Genomic DNA, 22,317 nt, shown 5'->3' with positions numbered 1-22,317 from the left:
TCACTTCTGATACTCATGGACTTCAAAGGACATAACCTTTAACAAGTGTACACAGGCAAAAGACATACTCTGGCAAAAAGAAAAACCTCACATCGACTTTCCAAGTTTAAGATCTCAGTGATAACACTCCAAATCTAACCCTTGCTTCTAGGCAAATTCCGCACCCTAAACCCCAGCTGCTAAATTTTCAGGTCGTGCAACAGCAAGGGATGGAGGGAGAATGGGGAGTACCAAGTGGCTCTCAGCTGGCTGCATGCTGCAATCACCCAGGGAGCTTTTCAAGAATATTGATGCCTGGACTCCACCTCTGTGGTTTTGATTGGTCAGGGTGGGGTCCGGGTGACTCTTAATGTGCAACCAGGGTAAGGAAACCCTTGTTTAGCTCACCGACATTGGCTCAGTTCAGCCCTGACCCTCTGGGACAGGGTGGAAGTGGGCTGAATTCTATACGCTACTTAGTGACGTAAAGACAGCAATAAAAAGTCAACTTTGTTTTAGCAAAGCTTGTTTATTCCCACACCTTGAAGGAATAGTAGGCTTGGTTTTTCCCTCAATGATGCCCTTTTGTATCATTCAGGCTGTATCTGCGATTTCTTTTCTCTGGTCTCAAGGGAGGAGTCTTAAACAGCATTAGATCTTCAGCCCAGTCCCCGTGCACAGGCCTCTTTCTGGCTCTGTTAGGTCTGATTGGAGACCCAGGTATTTTCAATCCAAATTTGGATCCGTTTTTGAAATGCTGCCTGTTACAGCATTACTCCAAACTAAGGCGGTCACTAAAAGAAAGTTATTGTCAATCAGCTTGGGCTGGCTCCGATTCCCTTGTTTTCCTGATTCCCCAACTGACAGCCTTCGGCCTCAACCCAGATCTGAAGATACCAGGTTCAGGGAAGTCAGTGACTGGAAATTGAAGTGGTTACATCCCACAAGTCCTGATGCCAGTTCCTCAGGAACATCTGGCGACCTCTGTCGTCTAACAAGGGCTGTCTCCTGAGCTCCGCCAGGTGTGAGGCAGCCAGGGCTCAGTAGCTGGGCAGTCAACTCCGCAAGCTGGCTTGGTGTTCTTCAGAAGGCGTCCCAGAAAGACTCCCAGCTTGTAGACCTTAGGAACCTTCATGCTCGCACTGGTATTTCCATTTCACTTTGGATGCTAATCTTGGGCTGCTGTCCATTCGGCAACAAAACATAGTTTTCTCTTGGGTTTCTTTCCATATACTCACAAATGTAAGTACAAATGTTTTAATCTGTGATTTGTATCACACTTGCAGGGTATACTAAGACAACACTTCTGGGTTTGACGCCATGGGGGTTAGTTCCTAGTTTTCCTAGTACAGCTATAGGTAAATTAGTTCCTAGTTTTCCACGGTGGCACTTAACCAACGTGGCATTTCCATATTTACACAAAGATCCAAGAGCTAGGGCTGAAGGGTGGAAACTGCAAGACCCGAGAAGGCCTCAGATTTTGGGCCTGGTGCCCCTCATTGTCTCCACAGATGGAGAAAAGCTCCCAAGTAATGCTGTGTGGTGCTATGGGGACTTCTGCTTACCCTATCTGTGGGGCTTCTTTCCCCTGCCCCATTCCTAATCCAGGAATTACTGTCTCATGGAATTATTCAACAAGATCATAATTTAGAATTTGTTTTATTATATTGGTGCCAACGAAATAAATGCCCAACCACTATTATTATGAAGTTACCGAGTTCTTAAAAACGATGCCTAAAAAAGTATCAATTTAGTTATGGTCACACTGCCAGATATAACTTGTCTTAGGTGAAGAGTGATGATATGTACATATGGGTCTGAGAAAAACATGATAAAACTGTAAAGTGTACTAGATTTAAAATGGATTCCAAGAAATAAAAACACCTAGTCAGAGGAGGAAAGTTCATAGCTTAATTCTTTGGTGTGGTCCATCTTACAAAGTATATATAAAACTAGGAAAAGTCCAAAATAGTTGGATATGTTTAGGCTGTTTCCAACATGCAGTTAGATTTGTGTTTATTAAATCTGCTTTTCCATATACATACAGAAAATTTAAAAAGAATAGAGAACACATTTCCAAGGATGAAATTTCCACATTTATTTTTCTTTTATGTGCATAGAAAATGGCAGTGAAGTGTCCTATGAACGAGGCGAGGAATGGGCATGGCGCTGCGGTACCAGCCTGGACGTTGTGCTTCCAAAGTACACTACGCGTGGTGGGGACAAAGGGCGTCGCAGTTTGTTTTTAATTGCTCACAGTTCCTTGGGCTTCCCATTTGTTTTTGAAGTTGTCGGTTTCTTCAAATCTCTTCTCAAGTGACACACTGCATTACAAATGATGGCACTTAACCAATGTGGCATTTCCATATTTACACCAACAAAGAAATTTACAAGACATAATAGCATACAATCTTGACATTTAGTAATAGCAATAAAACATGGGCATCCATTTTATTTTTTCTGTACAAACTATCAGAACATAACTTTATTCACATTAAAAAAATCTTTAATTTGATTTGACCTACACATCCCCCATTTCATTTCACCCATTTCTCAAACCTCTCATCACGTCACCCACACCTTCACCAGACTACAGAATCTATAAGTAATTAGATCTAACAACTAAATAGAGCTTAGAAAGTCCTCTCCCAAAATTTCCTCACTTCCCTGATAATTCCTCAAAAAAGAAAAAAAAAACGCACTTCACTCATTCCTTCCACTTCACTTTCACATTTCAATCATCAAATCAGCAAGATGGACTTTTCACCTCAATCCAAACAAGGTTAGAAAGAAAGAGTTCCTCTGTCGGGCATCTTGATGCTACACCCATGAGTCTGGGGACCCTGGGTACTGTTCTGCTCTATAAGAAGGTCGTTTAGTGGAATAAAAGTCTACATAATTTGTGGTCGATTTCAGTCCGTACTGTGTTGAGTAATCAGTAGAAGCTGGAAAGTGAACTCGGTCATCAAAATAAGGGTCTTCATAGCTATGAGGAGACTGCAAATACAATCTGTATGCATCAAAGTTCTTTCTGTTGGAGTCATCTTGACTATAATACAGCTGTTGATGCTGTTGACAAAATGAAAAGGCAAATAAATAAAAGCAATTTTTTAAAAAGACATGTGTCAGGAAAATTAATGTGGGCTTCTTGCTTCATATTTTTAAAGCAATATTCAACATTTGCAGCTTAAGGTTAAAAGCTGTTTCTGGCACACACTATGTGTTTGTTTACTATTGGACTCTAAGGATTTTAAGCTGCACTCTCAGGCAGGCTGCTGAGTTTCCTGTCCTAAGACCTCTAGAGAAGTAGGTGCCTCAGGAGAGCCTGAGATCTCTAGGTACGTGGCCCTAGCGGCCTCCCCTCCTTACTGGAGGCCCTGCTGTGTGCTCAGCTGTGGAGGGGCATGCCGAATGAGAGGATGGTCTTGACATTTGCTTTGACACAGGGGAATTATTAGCACATCACTAATTTAGTCGAAGATTGGGTTTCTGGGCCTTGCATAATTACATAATTACCAAACCATCTTTTAAAACATTTACTTCGGATATGAAGATGGAGTCCATCTCTCTACTTTAAAAGATGTATGTGGCTAGGTGAACAATAGTCACACTTTGGAAACTCTGCTGTAAGTCGTAATATTAAAGGAATAAGCAATCTCAAGGTAGAAGAATAGTAAAATTAGGAGAGACATGTGAGCAAATATGGTTCTAGAGGAAAAGGCTTCCCCAAGCCAGGGCTAAGTCCATCTGTAAGTGGGCAAGGCCAGGCACACGTGGGCACCCACAAAGGGCACACTGCTCTCCATTTCCTTTTGTTTGGTCTTAGCACTGACCTCACGTTAATTTCTTCAAATTGTGATGGTTATTATGTCTATCTTCTTGATCATGCCCAAATCCCCCTACTTAGTAAGATGTAACAAATTTATCACACAGGAATCAATGTTATGTCCTGGAACTCAATGCATTCTAACATTATAAGGATTTCAGAGCTAAATTCTCTTTTCAAGCCAGAGTTATGATTTTGGTCTATTTTTCCTGACTAAAAAACTATAGCATAAATTATGAATAACTTGGAAAATTCTTTTTCTTCCATCTACAGAGAAATGATGATGAGAAGGAGAGGTCTTAGAACACATCCTTATCTGAAGGACAGGATACAGTCTTGTTTTAGGAAACTCCAGCTGCTCTGTTATTGAAAGGGAAGAGGAGCGACCAGATGGTCCAGGTTCACCATGGCACCGGGAAGGACCTGAGACTGACTGCAGGCCCTTCATGAAAGCAAAGCCTGGATGTGTTATAACCGTCAGTCCCACTCTCCCACAGTGAGGTCCATTCCGGCAGGGGCTGAGTCCACTTTGACCACCGACACAAACAGACCTGGCCATGGACTCAGTGTTTTTAAATTGTGGAGCCTGGACAGAGAGGGGTGAGATGGAGAATGAGGTATACACAAAAGAGAACAAGGTGATGAGGGCATAAAGTGTGCTTACCAACCTTCCCTCACCCAGAGGCTGGAAGAGATTTTAGAGCTTAACAGAAAAAGAGTGGGAAAAGGACACCGCTGGGCAAAGGACATGAACTAAAGACTTCTTGGCTGTCCCCATCAGTGGCATGGTGGTCTCAGCAGTACCGATGTGGATACTTAAGAACGTGAGGCTACCGTGGAAGTGCTTTGCTTAAACCACGGGTGAGTTTCCAAGGAGTGAAGATCCCCAGGGAAAGCATCTAGGACCCTGCCGTGTTGGCCCAGCTCTGGGAAGTCAACCGACGTGGACCCCTTACTGTGTTAACTGCTAATCGGCCTTCTGTAAAAATGATATTGCAAATTCACCTGTAGCCGTCTATTTTGTTCTCTTGCTGGTGAGGAATAGGAACTGATGTAAATTGGTGAAGGTTTGCTGGAGCCTGTAAGAAAATATTTTATGAAATTAAAACTAGTGCTTATTACTCTGGTCCATTAGGCTGAGCGGTCTCCCCTGCACTAGGGCTAGTGCTGTCCCCGACAGGGCCTGCCTTCCCCAGTGCCAATGCAGGCTGGGAGAGGTAGCAGCTCAGGGTCTGGATCTGGCCTGGCTGCTGCTTAACTCAGGGCTGGGGGCGGCTAATAGCAAAACTATGGCAAAAACAGGCCGCGTGTGTTTCCCCAAAAAGCAATGCCAGTGCAGAGCCCATGCGCAAAGGTTCCTGCTCAAGCTCTGCTCATACGTGGGAGGGTTTCTCCGGCTGGCTTTGGACAGCAGCACAGGATCCTGAGCTGAGGAACACCCCTTTTCCAGGGCTCCGAGCTACAGCAGTGGGTCAGAGAGGAGAAGCGAAGCACAATATTCGAACAAGCCCCATGCCTTCCAAACAACTGGGATTCAAAATCTCAGGTCAAGGAAGGAGCAGCCGTTGGGCAACAATGGAGGCACAGTCTTGTGCCTGCTATATTTAAGTATGTTTTAATACAAAAGGAACTTGGTAATAATGAGATAATTGTCTTCAAAAGTCCATAGTAGACTCCTGATGATGTTACCCCTCCATTATTGTTAAGGCTAGCAAAGATTTTTATTTTTTTAATGAGGAAAATGAAACGTACTTGAGGCAAATTAGTTTATTGAAGCAAGCGAAGAAGATACAGAAGGGCATGCATGCTAAAGAGGCGATCTGTAAGATAAGGCAGGCTGCTGCAAGTCGGAAGCAACCATGCACTTCAGCTGGTATGTGCATTTCCTTTTGCACAGAGCTTGGTGCTGAAATGTAGCATCTGCAATTTTCTGAGCTATTAATTGCCATAGTAACAACAGTCGATTAGTAAATAGTCCTGTGAAATCACAATTTCAAAGACAACAGTACAACGGAGACTGCTCCCCCAGCAGGAGTAAAGCTGTCACTAGCTTTTATTTATTTTTAATAGACAGGTCTGAGAAAAGAGTACTTTTTGTGGGGTAGCTTACACTGACTTATTTGGAACATCTAAAGTAGTTATAATCTGCTGGATGGTTGAGAATGGGAAGAGTATGAAATCTTAGTAACCCTTTGGGCTGGTATCCTTTAAATAAATTGTATGCACAGCTTTCTGAATAGGATATAAAAATATTAACATTATGTAACATTATTTTTGTTATTCTTAAAAAATAATCACTTTGAGAAGAATCACATTATACCTTTTGCTATTTATTCAAACTCTTCTCCATGAAAATGTAAATGAAATTGATCTCCATTCTCTGGTTTGAAGTTAAGAGATGAGCCTGTCTAGAAGACGTAGCCCCTGCAAAGCGACACCGGGCTGAGGGTTCTGATGCATGTGGAAAACACAGATACTGCTCAAGGCAGGAGGGGACGGAGCAAAGGGACTGTGCCAGTGAGCAGCCAGAAATGATTTATTTGGATACAGCCCTCTTTTTATTTGTGGCCACCGTACAGGTACATACATACATACATACATACATACAAACAAGTACATGCTTGTTTTACTTTAAACAAGCAGAAAAGGCAACAATCCCCAAAGTAGGAAAGGGAATGACTGGAACATGGTTTGCTGCTGGGGGACCGTCTCAATACAAGCACAGGCTACTTCCCAGGCCACTGGCCGAGTGCCTGCAAATGTGGCTTTTCAAGAGACTGTATCACACACCCAACTGGCGTCTTACCAGGGTACAGGCCTTTATGTGTGGCATCCCCTTGGCTATTGTAATACTGCATAGGTGGCTGGGTCCTATCGTATTCAGAGCGAGGGTCTCTGATTCCTAACAGTGCTGGTGAGGAAGAGGTGCTGCCGACTGAAGGGAGAGGCAAAGGAGGAGAGAAAGAGGGGAAGAAAGAGAAATCAGCATCAGTATCTGTGGAAAATCCTCCCAGAAACACAAAGGTCAGTAACTAGAAATGACACACAGCTGGTGCTGAAAATATCTCAGAGGTGCTGGGAGTTGAAGAGCAGCTAGACCCAAGTACCGCAAGTGCGACCTGCATGCAGGCCTGCCACTGCACAACTCAGCAAAGTCAGCATCGGGGCTCACTCTCAAGCTGGAAGGCAAGCCGCCCGGCTAAAGAGGCACAGTGTAGAGATCATGCAGGTTTCCCCACCAGTGTGTCTCAATGTCTTAACTAGGCCTTTGAAACTGAGTGAGTGATCATAACTTACTAGCCATGCAAGAGTTATACCTGTTATTTTATGATCTCAGTTCAGTTGCTTGCAAAATACCCACCTATTATCCTTTATGTATAGCTCTTCAGTCAACAGAAGTTTTATGGCATGTTTTGATTTCTAATTATTTAAAAAATATTCACATCTCTAAACGTGTTTGAATAAGAGCACCCAGTCTATAAAATTTATAATTCTTTTTATGGTTATCAAGGAAACAATTTAAACCCAGTAAGCCTGGCTCATCAGGAAACACACATGGTGCTAAGTCCTGACCTCAGAAAGGCCCAGAGGATTTTTTTAGCCCAGCTTCAGTCAACATCTAATAATACCGTATCTATCCTTAGGACTCTTTTTGGACACTCTGGCACAGAAGGAAGAGAGAAACATTTCACATACGTTTTTTTCCTTTTTCTTATTAAAAAAAAATCATCTTGCTTCCCTTAATTTCAAATAACAGTGGCTACTTATTCACTTGATACACTCAAAAGCAACAGCACCCCAAACCTTGACACCAGTGGTTTTGTACAAATTGACACTTTCAGAGGAAGACTGACAATGAAATACTTTTCCTAAAAAGTCACCTCACTGACACAAGATTGTTCAGTGTTAAACATGTAAGCATGTATGGACAATGTCTATGTGCTGCTCACCTTGCTTACTTTCCAGAAGGTAGTAGGACAGAAAGCATACCCGCCTGCCTCCAATGACATCAGCCAGGCATCAGACACGCCCAGAAGCAGATCCCACACTAGTGTGAAGGGATGCATGATCAGCCCTTAGAATAACTGGAGAGGAGGAGTGGAGTATTCCCTACCACTGACTAGAATCCCAAGAGGCACCTAGGAATTTGAATGGGGCTAGTCAACACTGTCCAGCATGTATATTTAAGGGGTCCTGAAAACAAGGTCACTATTCAGTTACTATGTGCTAATGAGACCAGGGGTGTGCAATCTTTTGGCTTCCTTGGGCCACACTGAAGAATAATCATCATCTTGGGCCGCACATAAAATACACTAACATTAACAATAACTGAGGAAGTAAAAAAAAAAAAAAGTCACAAAAAAATCTCATAATGTTTTAAGAAAATTTACAAATTTGTGTTGGGCCGCATTCAAAGCCATCCCAGGACGCATACAACCCCTGGCCGCAGACTGGACAAGTTCGCACTGATCTAAAATTATCCTTCGCTTGTCTATGTGCGTTTCGTTATGCAGCCACACCTCTTTATTTCCCTGGCACCTCTATCCCCAAGACCCTAAAAGGTTCTGAACATTTTTCTAGAAGAGAGCAGTTTCAGGCTATACCTGGGAGCTTAGCAAGGATGTTAAAAACCAGACATGTAGGTTTCTTTCAAGAAAGCAACCTATAATTTAAAAACTAAGATAAATACCATATACAACAAGCACAGATAATTAAAAAAAATTCTAGTTCAAGTGGGGACATCCAATTATGTGGCAAGAACCACCGGCCATGTATATTAGTCTTTTTGGCCACATTTGTCCACATGAGAAATAACACTGCCAGCAGTAACACTGCTGAATACAATAGGTAATATTTAAAAGTCAGAATGGGTGATTTAAAGCGAAATAAAAATAAGATACTTATTATTTTTCCTTTCTCATTTTGGAAAGAATTAGATTTACAGGACTGATTGGCTTGGCAGTAATAATCTGCCCTTACATGTAAAAAAATTTAGTCTGAATCTCAAAACATTCTTTCCACGAAGTTAAACTTACAAAGAAGTACGCAGTATGGTTGACAGGATTCCCAACTTAAAAATCAAAAGGAATTCCCACAGACCCACCCGTAAGGCCTGCTTCCATTAACAGCAGGTGCTGGGGGTCTGCAGAGGAAGAAGAGCAGGCAGCTCTCCCAGGTTGCGGATCTGAAGACCTTAAAGGTCCTCTGTTAAAGGACCCTGCTTCTAAAAGGTTTCACTAAGAAAACTTAAAAAAATTCACTTTGGAGGAGATTCCAACCTTACGGCCAGCTAACATACAGGGCAGCCACTTTCAGGCATAACCCAGCGTGTCTCGAAGTGTGGCCCTCCACTCTCGGGTACCCTGCTCCCCTGTCCAGTCTGTCAGCTGCAGATTTCAGGGCCCCTTCTCACACTTAGTGAGGCAGACTTGAGGGCAGGGCCTGGGATGCTCTTGCTGATGTAAACTGGTATAAACTTTTAAAAAGGAAGGAAGAAAGTGGGCTTGTGGTTTATAATGGTGTGTGATTCCTACAGAAGGTTCTCTGCTGCATGGGTAGCGTTGGAGATGACAGGCTTAACCAGCTTATGTTTCATCTTCTCTGGCTGGGAAACAATGTTCTGTCACACAAAGGCTCTCGCGAAGCAGTGGCGTTTTCCACTGACCTGACTGAATGATGGGTGACATCTGTTGGTTGGTGGTAGACAAGGAAGGATGTGATTTGAATCGGTCTCGCTCCAATGTCGACACAGGTGTAATAAAATGGTTCTGATTCCACCCATCCTGCAGAGTTAAGAGAAAAAGAAACCTCTCAAAATGAATAATGACATTTCATTACAATAAATGATTATGAGTATGTGCTTTGATGAATGCTAATTATGCCAGAGCTATTCTTGTAGGTTACCTTTTTATAAATGCTCCGGAGGTCCCGATATTGCCATAATGTATTCAAGACCTGGGCTGCTGCCTTCACCACTTTCAGAGATGATCTAGGGAGAGAGCAAGGATGTTAACGAATGTGGGTGGCACAGCCTCAGCCCCACTCGGAGGGGTGCAGGATGAAAATCAGTGGCCAAGAGGCCATCATTCTCAGGGTTACAGGGACGGAGGCTACTGCAGGACACACCACAGAGGGATCAGGTGTGCCTAGGAGTTGATCAGGTTCGGGACTGGCCAGAGGTGGAAAGAACTGAAGTGAGGCCATCAGGCAGTGAGCTCTGTGGAGCAGCTGTGGCTTGGATGAACCTGAGTTGAGGATCTCTGTAGGTGTCAATCCCAACTTCCCTCCACATCTTCACTGAGGGCCACTGATCTCACTGGGGCTTTGGGATTCATGCAACCATGACTCTACATTCTGAGTGTCTGGGGACCCTCCCAAGTGAATATGTTTTATCCCTCCTTCTTTATTAAGCCTTCATCTAAATACCTCCATTGCCTCATCATTCATACCTCTAAGTAAAAAATGGTTGTTTTAATGTTGAATTTGGAAAACATGGTCACAGATATGATTTCCCCTCTCTGAGGGCATTTTGCAAATGCCGGTGCTCTGTTTAAGCACTGCCGACCATGAGTCACTGGATTCACCTTGGGAGCCGCTGCTGTAAGTCAGTGGCCTCATCAGTAAGTGAAAAGGGGACTTCCTGCCTTGGCTAAGGCCCTCAGATCTCTACATTGGGGTGGTACTCATGGACCAGTGCTTGGGGAGTTAGCCCTAAGGACAACTGAACACTTCTGTCTTAAGACTCCATTGACAGTTTGACTTCAACTGTATACACCAGATCTAAAATCTGGTTTTCTCTTCTACTCCTTATCTTCCCAATTAAACTCTCATGAAGTGGAGGAGGACGAAGGAGGGGAGCAGGCGGTGAGCTACTTCCCCAGCCCCTAACAACAGAACGTGGGTTGCTAATGATTCTGAGGGTTTAGGTGAGCAGAGCCAGGTAAAGCCAACCCATTCAAAGCCTTTCCAACCTTTTTATTTCCAAATTGGACTATGGAACAAGAAATAGCTAAACACCCCAAAGAAATAAACAGAGATGAAATTTCAGGGACCCAAGACAGCCTCTGGAAGACAGATTTGGGGGAGCAGGGCATTTGCCCCGCATAGCCACCTGTTCTCAGCTGGGCCCTGCTGTTGCTGCTTTGTTCACCCGTCTGTCTTTAAGTGCTAGGCAGCGGGATGAAGGCTCAAAAGGCAGATTCCACAGCTGCCTGGGAGGATGGCAGCTGAAACACTTGACCAGGCAGGACTGTGCCTGGGATATGCCTTGACAAAAACAGGCTACATATTTTCAGACACAAATTCCATGAGCAGAAACCTGACCCATGAGAAAAGCAAGGAAGTTTCTTTGCTCTCCTTTCCAGCAAAACTCCTTGAAACAGTTATATACTTGCCTCTCTAATTTCTACCATCCCGTCTTCTCTTAAACACAGGACCTCCATATTGCTACATCCAAAAGTCAAGTTGCAGTCCTCATCCTGAGTCGCTGTATTTCACCTTGGGAGCCGCTGCTCTAAATCAGTAGCTTCATGGGTAAGTGCAGAGGGGATGCGGTGCCCTGCTTTGGCTAAGGCCATCAGATCACCATGCTGGGGTGGGCCTCCTATAACCCTCACTGTCTCTGCTCCAGCCCCACTGGCTTCCTTCTGTTCCTCAAGCACACGAGGTCCTCTAGCTTCTCAGGGCTCTCTCATTTGATGTCCCCCTCTAACTGAAATGCTCTTTCCCCAGGGAGCTGCACTGTTCCTTCCCCACCTCCTCCAGCTCTGTGCTCAGAAGGCGCTGTCTCTGCAAGGCCTTCCTTGATTAGCATCCCTCTCCCCAGCATGGCCCATCACCTGCCCTGACATTATTACGTGCCCTGCCCCTCAGCACCACCCACCACGCTCCACGCGTTTCTGCTCGTTTGGCACCTCGTCTACCTTGCCCATGGAACGTAAGCTACCTCGGGTGGGGTTGTCGTGCGACCTGCCTGCTGCTGCAAGCCCAGCATAGAGAACAGCGTCTGGCACACAGCAGGCAGGCACTAAGTACTTGTGAAAGAATCAGGAGAAAAGTTAAGTGTGTGGAGCTAGGAGACAATTTGATTTGGTCCAAGACTTTCCGAATCTCTGGTTTTGAAAAACAGATTAGACTGGGTAGCAATTTTCTTAATATGCAAAGGTTCTGGCACTGGCTCAGCATCTCAGCCTCTTCTTATGCTGCTCACAAGTGCAGGCTGTCCAGCGACATTTTAAGAGCATAAATGATTATGGTTTCTCTCACTCCCCTTCCCAGCCCTCTCCACCCTCTATAACCATTTATTACTAATGAAATAGAAAAATATACATTTAAAAAAAGGACTGAAAGGAAATATCGTTACTGCTGATAGGTGTGGTTTCTGGCAGATGAGAATATCGTTTGAGATTATTCTTGTATTTTAAACTAAAGATTAGATGAGATGTAACGTGAGTTCCAGCACTGTCATTTGGCCAATTAATAAATATTCACCAAACACCTGTTATGAGCAGCCCAGGTTTATTCTAGACTCTAAGGATATAGCAGTGAACCAAAATAAAAATCCCTGCTATGGAAGAGTCAGATACAAGAGGAAGACATAACTTCCATAGCAAGGGGAAATCAGCACTATGGAGAGAGCAAAGCAGGGAGGTTGGTGGAGAGGGCTGCCAAGCTACTATGGCTCAGGGAGGTCGCTGTCCTGCTGTTCTGAGATGGCACCAGGCATCCTACTAACATTTCTCTGATCTGATACTAAGGCAAACTTACAGTCACTGCTACAGCTCCATGACAAACAGCCTTCAATTTTTACCACTGATTCTCTAGTCCTTCCCTCCTGCTTCATCAGTGAGGTGTCATGCAGAAGCAAAGGGAAATGTGCCATCCAAGCCTGGGGCACATCCTGAGGCCACACAGCAGCCCTGCTGCAGAGCAGTAATTTTAATACTTTCTGGGTATGTGGCAGAAAACTCAGTTCCAGGACTGGGGATTCAAGAAGACGTTCTTGCAGAACAGGCACTCAGGCCTGGAGCAGAGACAAGGGCACGAGGGAAATGGTGCCCCCTAGATTTTCCTCATCCTGGCATTTCCAATTCTTCCAGGAGTTGGCACGACCAGTTGTGGCTTTAGGGACTGCTATGGTCTGAAAGTCTGTGTCCCTTCCAAAGTTCATATGTTGAAATTCCAACCCCCAAGGTGATGGTATTAGGAGGTGGAGCCTTTGAGAGGTGATTAGATCATAAGGGAAGAACCCTCATGAATGGCATTGGCACTCTTACAGAAACAGGCCTGAGACCTCTCCCTCCTTCTACCTTGCAAGGACAGCTGAAAGGCACCATCTATGAACCAGAACGGGGGCCCTCACCAGACACCGAATCTGCTGGTGCCCCGATCTTGGATTTCCCAGCCTCTAGAACTGTGAGAAATAAATTTCTGTTGTTTATAAGCCACTCAGTTCACAACATTTTGTTGTAGCAGAACAAACAGACTAAGACAGAGACAAATACCAATGTAGGAGTGAGGGTGTTACAATACAGTGAAAACCAAAAAAAGGCCCCATAACAGAAAACACTTCTCCCACCACAGCAGGTTGTAAGTGCTGGAGACTGCTTAGCTTATCAGCATGTAAGAAATGCAAAAATAAATCCTTTCCAATAGGAAATGTATCCTCAAACAAAGGCCTCATCACAGCACAATCTCAGGAATAAGAGCCCTACTTGCACCTCCTTGCCGCAGACTTGCCTGTCGCCCCTGCCTTTGGTTATGTTCACCAGCTTCTCTATGCCTCCTGAGTCGGCCAGGGCTTTCGCGTTCTCCATGTTTTTGCTGGTGACCTCGTGCAGAGCACAGCAGATGGCTGCCATGGTCTCATCAGACAAGACACTGGGGCCGTTGCCGCCGGGGAGCCGGTTGACCAGGTCTCGCATGGCATATTTGCCTGCCAAAGGCAAAAGAGTAAATTCTACTTCCAGATACTAGGTTTTGGTTATTGTTGTTCAGATTCTGGTGGTATGCAATCTCTTAAAAATAAAACCCCCAAAGAGACAATAACAGGGGAAAATATCAAAACTCACAGCAAAGAGGAAAAGGACAAATGTCATTATAAGGGGAAAGCTAACATTTATTGCAACGTCACTTGCAGAAATGATTCATTTATAAAACATTACTGTCAACTGCTGAAAGCAAATGTAAATCAATGCGTAAAACTGGGTAGACAAATCGAGTTGTTTTCGTTCAAGTATTTTCAGTAACATTGAGTAATGAAGGAATTATAAGAGTAAATTTTATCCTTAACGGAATTCCTATGCATCACAAATACCTCAATTTCCTCTTAAAGCTTTTTAAAACTTACCTTTGAATCTGGACCAAGTCAGGCTGTCAAACAATACTTGCCATTAGATCTTTCTGGATCTTAATGTGTGAACTGGGTACAGTTACACATTTCTGTGTACAGCAGCTGATATGACAACGGTGGCAACATGTTAGTTTCTTTAAAAGATGACACAAGTAAAAGTTCTGCTATGAAAATTATAGGTACGTTATCTCCCAGGAGTAATGCGATGATAATGAAATTCTTGCTAAGACAAGGTGAGGGGAGTCTCACAGTTATTGAGATATTTCTTTATAGATACTGAATTTTTCTTATTCCTCTCCAAAAAGAGATTACCAACTGACAAACTGTAAGCGCACTACAAACAAAAAGAAATGAACTAAAGTGCAAGTAAACATTTTCTTAGTTTCCCCCATGCTAATAATTGAGTGGATGTGAAATGGGGTTTTTATAAAGGCTGTTTATATACAATGGTAAGCAGAAGACAGGTCTCAACTACATGCTGTGCAATGTACAGCACGTCCGAGGGAAGGCTCTGGCTTGCTCACAGCAAACACTGTTAGGAAGAGTGGAAAAACAGTGCTGACACTGTAAGGCCACAAGATAAATGTGGTTTACAGAGCAGATGATAAGTTAGCCCTGGTGATTTTGAATACTCATGAACGACCAAAAGGCCCATGACATGTAATTTGTCATTTTGCCAAGGCATAACTTTAAATTGCACTCCTGGGGGTTAGGCTGAGGCAGCTCGCTCTGCCTATGAGTGAGTGAGCCTGGCGGTCCCCTCAGAACTTGCAGCTCCAGACAGCAGGGTGGGTCCCACTCAGTTAAGTATGTAGTAACTTTTATGAAGTGACAAAACTTTGCTTCTTTGTGAAAAATGGCTCTGAAAAGAAAGTCCGTTGCTAGTGCTGATGATGAATGTGAAAAAAGAGGGAAGAGGTCAGAGAAGGGGAAGGTTCTTAGGAACTGAAGTGCTGGGTAAATTAGAGCTAAATACTGAATCCAGGAGGGGTGCAGATCTCACAGGAAGACAGGAATAGAGAAACAAACAAACAAACAAAAACATGGATTCATGGAACAGTTCAAGAGTGCTTCAGCCAGGTAAAAAAAAACGCTCATCACTGGAGAGACAGGCCAGTGGAAGTTAAAAAGGGTTATTCACAGAAAACACAGAAATGCACTGACAGGAAGCTAAGACTTGGAACACACATTCCTCTTGCCAAAGGTTTTAGCACTTCACAATACCAGCTCAAGGCCTCCTGTCAACCTGTGTCTTTGCGTTGTGAAATATGACAGGTCACAGGATACCCGTGTCAAGCATGTATATTTTAGCATTAAAAATGCTCAAATTATACATGCTTCTTATAAGAAATCCAAACAATATAGACATAAGAAAAATAACTTTAAAGAATATCTCTCTTTAGGGACTTGAAGGATTTCTCTCAAGGAAGTGTGGGAACTGAGAGATATGGCACATCTACAAGAATCGGGCGCGAGCTGGACCATGAACAGGGTGTGGAGGAACTTCCTTTCCTTTCCATAGGGGGATGATTTGGCTTAAAGGAATGGTGTGTTAAGAGCAGGTTAATCTGGGCAACAATTCAAAATAGCAATTCTGTCAGGCACTGTGTGAAGGGCTTCCATTGTAAGTCATTATGTTTAATCCTTACAGCAACTCTTTATGGTAAACGTCATCGCCCTTGTTTCTCTCTCCTTCTCTCATGGCAGGTGTATTTTAAGTTTACTATAGATTCAGATGAATCCACATAAGATCTTGTCCCATTTCCCCTCCTTCTCCCCTGACCTGTCACCAGCTGTAGGACTTGGCATGGAGTTCTCTAATTTCCTCTTTACAGTAAACCCACAGTTAGGACAGCAGGCATCAACAGCTCCCCTTCAGAGATGAGGAGTTTCCTTTCCTTTCCAATCTAGAGACAATAATGGAGCCTGAAGGGGGTTATACAGGACACCTCAGGTTGCATGGCCGGTGAGCAGCAGATCCTAGGAATGAAGCTCAGGTTTATGGGGGGGTCCCTGATCTCTTCTTTAGCCTGCATCCTGCCTAAGATGTGGCAATGTCCCAGAGGCAAGCAAGCTGCCTGGGATGCGGAGCTTACAGAAGTCCTCACTGTTTGGTTTGTGCATGTGCCAACCCTACCTTTACAAACCTGAGAGTAAAGGCCTCCTAAAATGTTGTGGCCTTGAGGCCTTGCTTAGCTCACTCTAGTCCTGCCCCTGCCCTGGGTGGAAATGATGCTGGGACAGTGGTTCTTCTCTAGAATCAACATTTATACCGATGTGAGAGGGGAAAGCTACAAAACATTCATGTGATTTTTTATTTAGAGTATGGTAGTGTTGGTGAATTAGCAGATATCAGTCCAAAAATTGGAAAGGGAGAATTAAGACTTTTTGTGGCTCAGAATATAGGGAACTCTCTTAGAAATGAGAGACACTAACTCTACTACTGTTGTAACGTACAACTAAAATTGCTGGCCTTTCTGAAAATTTACCTTCCCTAATCAATGATTAATTAATGAGCTTGCCTCCTGCTGAAAAAGAATGGTCACAAAGCAGGAGTACTCAAATATGCCAAGAAACTGGAGACTAGGGCTCAGCTGTTAATGATTTTAGAAGCCATATATTTATTAATCAAAAGAAGGGTTTCACGAGTTTTGTAGCTGCTCTCACATTTACAGCTCATCTTGTCACCAGAACATACCTATGAGCTCCTTGTTGCGAACATCGAGTGCCATATTCCTCAAGGCGGTTGCCACGGAAGAAACAACTCTATCATTATCCATTCTCAGAAGCTCCACAAGGATGGGGAGCCCCTTTTCTTTTCGGACGGCCGCCCGGATGTATGCTGCAAACTAGTGAGAAAAATAAGGCAAGAAGTAATATAAAACAGAGTTCCACTTTCATATGTTACTGTCACCTAAAAAAGATGTTTCCAAAAGATGAACTAATAGATTAAATGGTTTCTTTCCAATTGAAGATCAAATCTGTGGTGTCAGTGAAGAGAAAACCAAAGTTGGGGAGAAAGATAGGCTGGAATGACTGATTTAAAAAGAAATCTCAAAGCCTGAAAATCTGAAACCACCATCTGCCAGATATTTTTGTGCAGAAAAGAGAAGGCAGTGATTACTTTCTATCTCAGATACATAAACATGATTAAGGAAGGATCGTGTGTTTTCTTTGCAGTTGGTCCCCTGCCAAGCCCAGAGGCTATAAATAGGATGGCAGAGACAGTAACCCATCAGCACACATGAAAGGAGAACCTGTCTCCATCAAGTCATTTTTTTCCTCCCTTCCCTGCAACAATATTTAGAGTTCAGTAACCTGTCAAAGAGATTGGTTGGAAAAATCCCTTGCCTCAGAAGAAAGAGAATTCTCCAGAAACATCCAGCATCATAATTCATACAGCCTGGTGAAAAAGTAAGTATATTTGTGTGCAAAATGCATTCTCACTCAAGATTAGTTAGCTGCTGATGCTGTTTTTTAAAAATCCATAGTCAAGAAATTTTTCTGTGACTATGAAGAAACTCTGGATAGTGAGTCAGTTTGTGTATCTTATAAAATGGAAATGAGCGCTAACTCATCAGTGAAACAACCAAAAAGAGTAACATTAGAAAACGGTTCTTTAATCTTGTTTTCAGCTTTGAGCTTTAATTGACTTTTTCAACCAATGCAAATCATCTTTCAAATTTTAGGGTAATTGAAAGATGCTGCTCACAAAACATCTACTTTCCTACTGTGACCAAGACATGAGGACAGAGATCTACCAGGCCTTTGTATTATTTTGAACATTAAAATATGTGATTGACCATCCAGTTTCTTGAATACCAACAGAATAGATTATTTTAATAATACAAATAAGAGGGAAAGATGCATCTCAAAGATCCTATTTATATTCTGCATATGAAATGCATACTCCTATTTTTCAAATCAAATGAAGTCTACAGGGGGGAAATGAAGTACATGACTTGTTACTGGGCAAAGCACTCAGACAGTTTTATGAACTTCTCTCTCTGAAACCTGCAACAACAGAACCATCTCCTTCTGTCTCACTTGGAGACCTACCAGCCCAGCCCAGCCCAGCCCAGCCCAGCCCAGCCTGTCTCCCTTCTGGAGAACTACAGCCATTGCTGCTCCTGAAATAGCTTCTTACTTGATAACACTTGTGGCCACGATTCTCTCATCTTCTTAGTGAAGGTCCAATGTTTTAACTCACTATTGAAATCGCTTAGATATAATGTTTATATTTTAAATGAGCTTGCCATCTAACTCTCACTAAATGATCCCAGACATGAACTTCGAAACAACTCAAATCACATCGATTTCAATTATTGTCTTTTTTAGTATCATCAAATGATCCTCTGGTCACAGAAGCTGAAGGTGAAGGCTGTTCTACAACATAAATGTTTATAAATACCTATGTGCTGGGAGTATCTCACTAAATCCTCACAACCACCTTATAAGGCAGGTATTAATATTCGCTTTATTTTAGGGAGGTGGAAACTGTGGGCAGAGCCTCTAGGCTGCCAGATGGTAAGCAGAGTTGCCTGGATTCAGAGCCAGCACTTACACATGGAGTCACTGGCACTTTAACTAGGAGCCACAACAAAATCACCATACTGGCTTAGCACTAGACCATAGTTATCAGTCTACATTCAACATAGTGGCCACTTGCATGAAACAAACCATACCTAGGTTTATCAATTCTTTTCACTATCTTGAAAACACCCATCACCAAAAGATTCTCATTTTGGGGGGTTAAGGTGGGATAAGTAGCCAAAAGCAAGCATTGTAATAACTCTACAAAATACACCTGTCAGGAAATTTCTAGAGGTTGAAAATGTCTCAGACAAGGACTGTCTGGGAAGTTGCTGGGGGACATTTAGAAAGTTCTGAGAACTTGCTTACAGTGGTAACAAGAGGAAACTGTCTTCAGTTTTCATAGTCATACATATGCAAAGAGATGCAGAAACCTTAGACACAGGCATGTCTGTAACTACCTGAGAGGAACAGAGTGAGGTCCTCTATCCTTCCCCACAGCACTGCCCAACCTGTGTTCTGTTCTGCCACTCAAGATCTCTCACCTGTTTGTACTGCTGCACTGGCTCCCAAATGCAATCCCTGCTTCTAACTCTCCCTTCCCTGAATCCACCTTTTTCACTGCCATGTAAGTGGGTGAGCAGTGATGACATTAGCCCGTCTCTGTCACTCATTTGCCCAGACTCTTTCAGTAGCCCCTCCTGTGTGCAAGTTAGGACTCAGCTCCTGAAATTTGGCCTTCAGGCCTATCCATGATGCCTGGCTCCACACTGGGCCCCAGAGGGCAGCCAGTAGTCCTGGCCCACACTGTCTTCTCTGCACCGCGATACTTTCCTCCTATTGTCCCTGTTATCTGGATGGCTCCTTCTACACTGCAGCCTCAGCCTCTACTGGCTTACTTTCATTCATCCTTAGAGATTCTGCTGGGCAGCATCCCCTTCAGGAAATATCCTCCATGTCCTCACTCCGCTCTTTTCCTGACCTTCCCTTACACTGTGTGGCTGGGTTAGATGTCTTCTTTCAGGACCCCACAACACACACATCCTGTGGCTTCTACACTGTGCTGGCACCATCTATTTTTCTCACTAGCCTTCTGTTTCTCACAGTGAGGCACTTGTATTTATCTCTGGATCCCCAGAGCAACTGCTTGTCTCTTTTTTCCGTTTACCCCCTTCACAGACAAACCAAGTAACTGTGACCATTTCATCATTAGGGCTGATGTGACTGAGGCAGAACATATACATATAACATTTCAAGTTAATTTGCAAAGATGGAAAGAAGTGTAGATACGCGGAAGTCATCCTACCTTCCAGTTGCCAGCAGAGAGGTTCTGGAGAGACCCGGCAGAGCCTTCCAAGGTGGCTGGGTTGGAACTTTCTGCTAGAAGAGTCAGATATGGTTTTACCACCGATGGGTGCCACAGCATCTCAACCCCTTTGGGGGACTTCGACAATCCTGGGATAGGACCAACTCCATCCCACTGAAAGACAAATAGCACACGTTAAATGGAGGCAGAATGAACATGATCTTCAATACTTGAAAACATTCACCTTTGTGGGACTCAGCTATAGCTATGCAGAAAATTTATTTTCTTGCCAAATATGTGATTCCTCACTCCCAGAAAAATGAAACTTGAGAGTCTCATATCAGATAAAATGCTAACTTGATCTTCTTGCGGAGTCCTCTTTTTCTTTTTCTTCTTCTTCCCCCAGCAGCTTGGCTCAGAGTCTTTGCTGGGAGACTCTTTTCCTAGTAAGTCATCCAATTCGTTCAGTCCCAGTAACCGGGCCTGGGGCACCTCCAGCTCCAGCCGATAGGACAGGTTCCTCAGGGTGCACACGCAGTTCTCCACTGTCTGAAACCCAGCATGGCGTATAATTAAAAACAACTCAGCACATTAGAGCAAAACACTTCTGTACTGAACACTGCAGACAGGAAATAAATGGGAAATACGAAAGAACTACTATTTATTTTTGGGAACTTGAAACAATCTGAAGAGGGAATTATGATACTAGAGTGTTTGTGGAATACCCAGATGACGGGATGCAGAGCCCTTCTCAGTCCTGCTGAGGATCTGACTTCACGCCGACTGCAATGCATGAGGCTCCGGCCCCGTGTTTCTCCTCAGGGCTGCTGCCGTGCAGGCTGCACCCAGGACGCCTGAGCCTCACTTCTCACTACTGCAGATCCTTGGCATGACAACAGATGCCCCAACTCCCTCCCTGGGGACAACCATATCCCCAAGTTCCATGTCTGCCTCCTTCTCAATCTCCCAACTCCACCCTCCTTTTGAGCCATGTTCAGAGGTGTCTTTCCCTGTTGACATTTGCCTTCTGTACATGGTCTTTTGTTCCCTAAAAGACTGTTACCACACCTCTGATTGGGAGGCCAACTGTCATTTAACTGAGTGTCTAAAACCAAGTTCAGCATTTGCCTATCTAGCAAGCTTCCCTTCCAACTTGCTTACTCCTCTCAATTTCATCTGCAGATCTCCTGGTTCAATGAGGCTCAAACAAAAAGTGTTCCTTTGTACTCCTCTCTCTTTTCCCAGGCACTTATCATCCTTTTTCCTCTCAGGCTCACCCTTACAATCCAACACCTTCCAAAGGCCTCTCCTAGTCCAGTCCATCCTGACACCAAGTATCTGGCCCGCTTTGGAAGTCCTGACACTTTCAGTCCCTCTTTCCTGTACTTCCCACTTTCCTCGGTCCCCAGGAAGATCCTGGATGGTCGTCACAGCTGACAAATGATGAGCAGAACGCCCTGCACTCGGACACAGGAGGGAGAGGGTAAGGGGCTCATGCTGGGGACAGACCAACCACAGGGCAGCAGCAGGAGTGGGTGTAGAGAGGTGCAGCAACACTTAGTGCTGGGGGTAGGGACTGTGGACTACACTGCAGCCAAGAGGGCACAGAGTTTGGGGGGATTACAGTGCCTCAACCAGGAACTTTTATTCAGTAGATACTCAAGTACTGATGGCTCTGATTCTAGTGGGGATGCAGAATTGGAGGAAATAAAAGCATGGGCACCACCCTGAGAATGAGCCTAGGAGAACCAGAGAGAAAGCCTTTACCACACCAAGCCACTCTGTTCTCACGGTTCTCAGGATATTTTCTTAAGTTGCCACGTCCTTGCTCCTGTAATTTTGGAGACTTGCCCTTTGATCTGGAGAGTGGCCTCCTGAGGAGGACAGGCTCTACAGGTCAGAAAGAACCAATGACATGCAAAAAGTGGCACCAAGCACCATGGTAACCTGCCACCACGCCCTCCTGCAGCCAGGCTGGCACTGACCTTGCTGTCGTAATCAGATGTGTTCACACACGTGTGGATCACATACAACAGCGAGTCTACCAGCCCCTCGCAGGACCGCATTTGCTTCCGAGCTTCTTCCCCCGCGGAGCTGAGGTTCCTAAAGGGGTGGAGACAGGAGGAGCTGCTGAGATGAATCATGCACTCATCAGCCACGTGGACTTACCTTAAGGATCTGAGAGAGCAGACAACAGGTGGCAGCCACTTAAAGGTCTGAGGAGGCACTGAGGGCTTGCACAGTAACATCCCTGAAGCTCACAATGGTGGCCGGCTCCTCATTATCCACACATGGAAGGGAACCTGCACATTTGGACTGTAT

The 22,317-nt window shown here is 44.1% G+C and overlaps 1 protein-coding gene across 7 annotated transcripts in view; it reads right to left on the bottom strand.

Annotated features, from left to right (window-relative positions):
• Positions 1-2,052: 2,052 nt before the first annotated feature.
• Positions 2,053-22,317, bottom strand: part of PKP4 (plakophilin 4) — a 230,325-nt gene continuing 210,060 nt past the window's right edge. For 5 of the 7 annotated variants that reach the window (XM_007965032.3, XM_038002085.2, XM_038002087.2 and 2 more), the window contains 10 exons: positions 21,981-22,098; positions 20,353-20,544; positions 19,996-20,169; positions 16,855-17,005; positions 13,544-13,739; positions 9,710-9,794; positions 9,471-9,588; positions 6,612-6,740; positions 4,811-4,884; positions 2,053-3,048 (listed from right to left, as the gene is read on the bottom strand). In XM_007965032.3, the coding sequence (XP_007963223.1) occupies positions 2,800-3,048; positions 4,811-4,884; positions 6,612-6,740; positions 9,471-9,588; positions 9,710-9,794; positions 13,544-13,739; positions 16,855-17,005; positions 19,996-20,169; positions 20,353-20,544; positions 21,981-22,098 (1,486 nt within the window). In that variant the 3' untranslated portion in view covers positions 2,053-2,799. The remainder of the gene's footprint in view (positions 3,049-4,810; positions 4,885-6,611; positions 6,741-9,470; positions 9,589-9,709; positions 9,795-13,543; positions 13,740-16,854; positions 17,006-19,995; positions 20,170-20,352; positions 20,545-21,980; positions 22,099-22,317) is intronic. The other 2 variants (XM_007965034.3, XM_038002092.2) reach the window with 1 other exon arrangement.

The sequence above is a fragment of the Chlorocebus sabaeus genome, chromosome 10 (assembly GCF_047675955.1).
Source record: "Chlorocebus sabaeus isolate Y175 chromosome 10, mChlSab1.0.hap1, whole genome shotgun sequence".
Classification (NCBI taxonomy): Eukaryota; Metazoa; Chordata; class Mammalia; order Primates; family Cercopithecidae; genus Chlorocebus; species Chlorocebus sabaeus.
The sequence above is the reverse complement of the archived record's forward strand: the minus strand, read 5'-3'. Positions and strand labels throughout refer to the sequence as shown.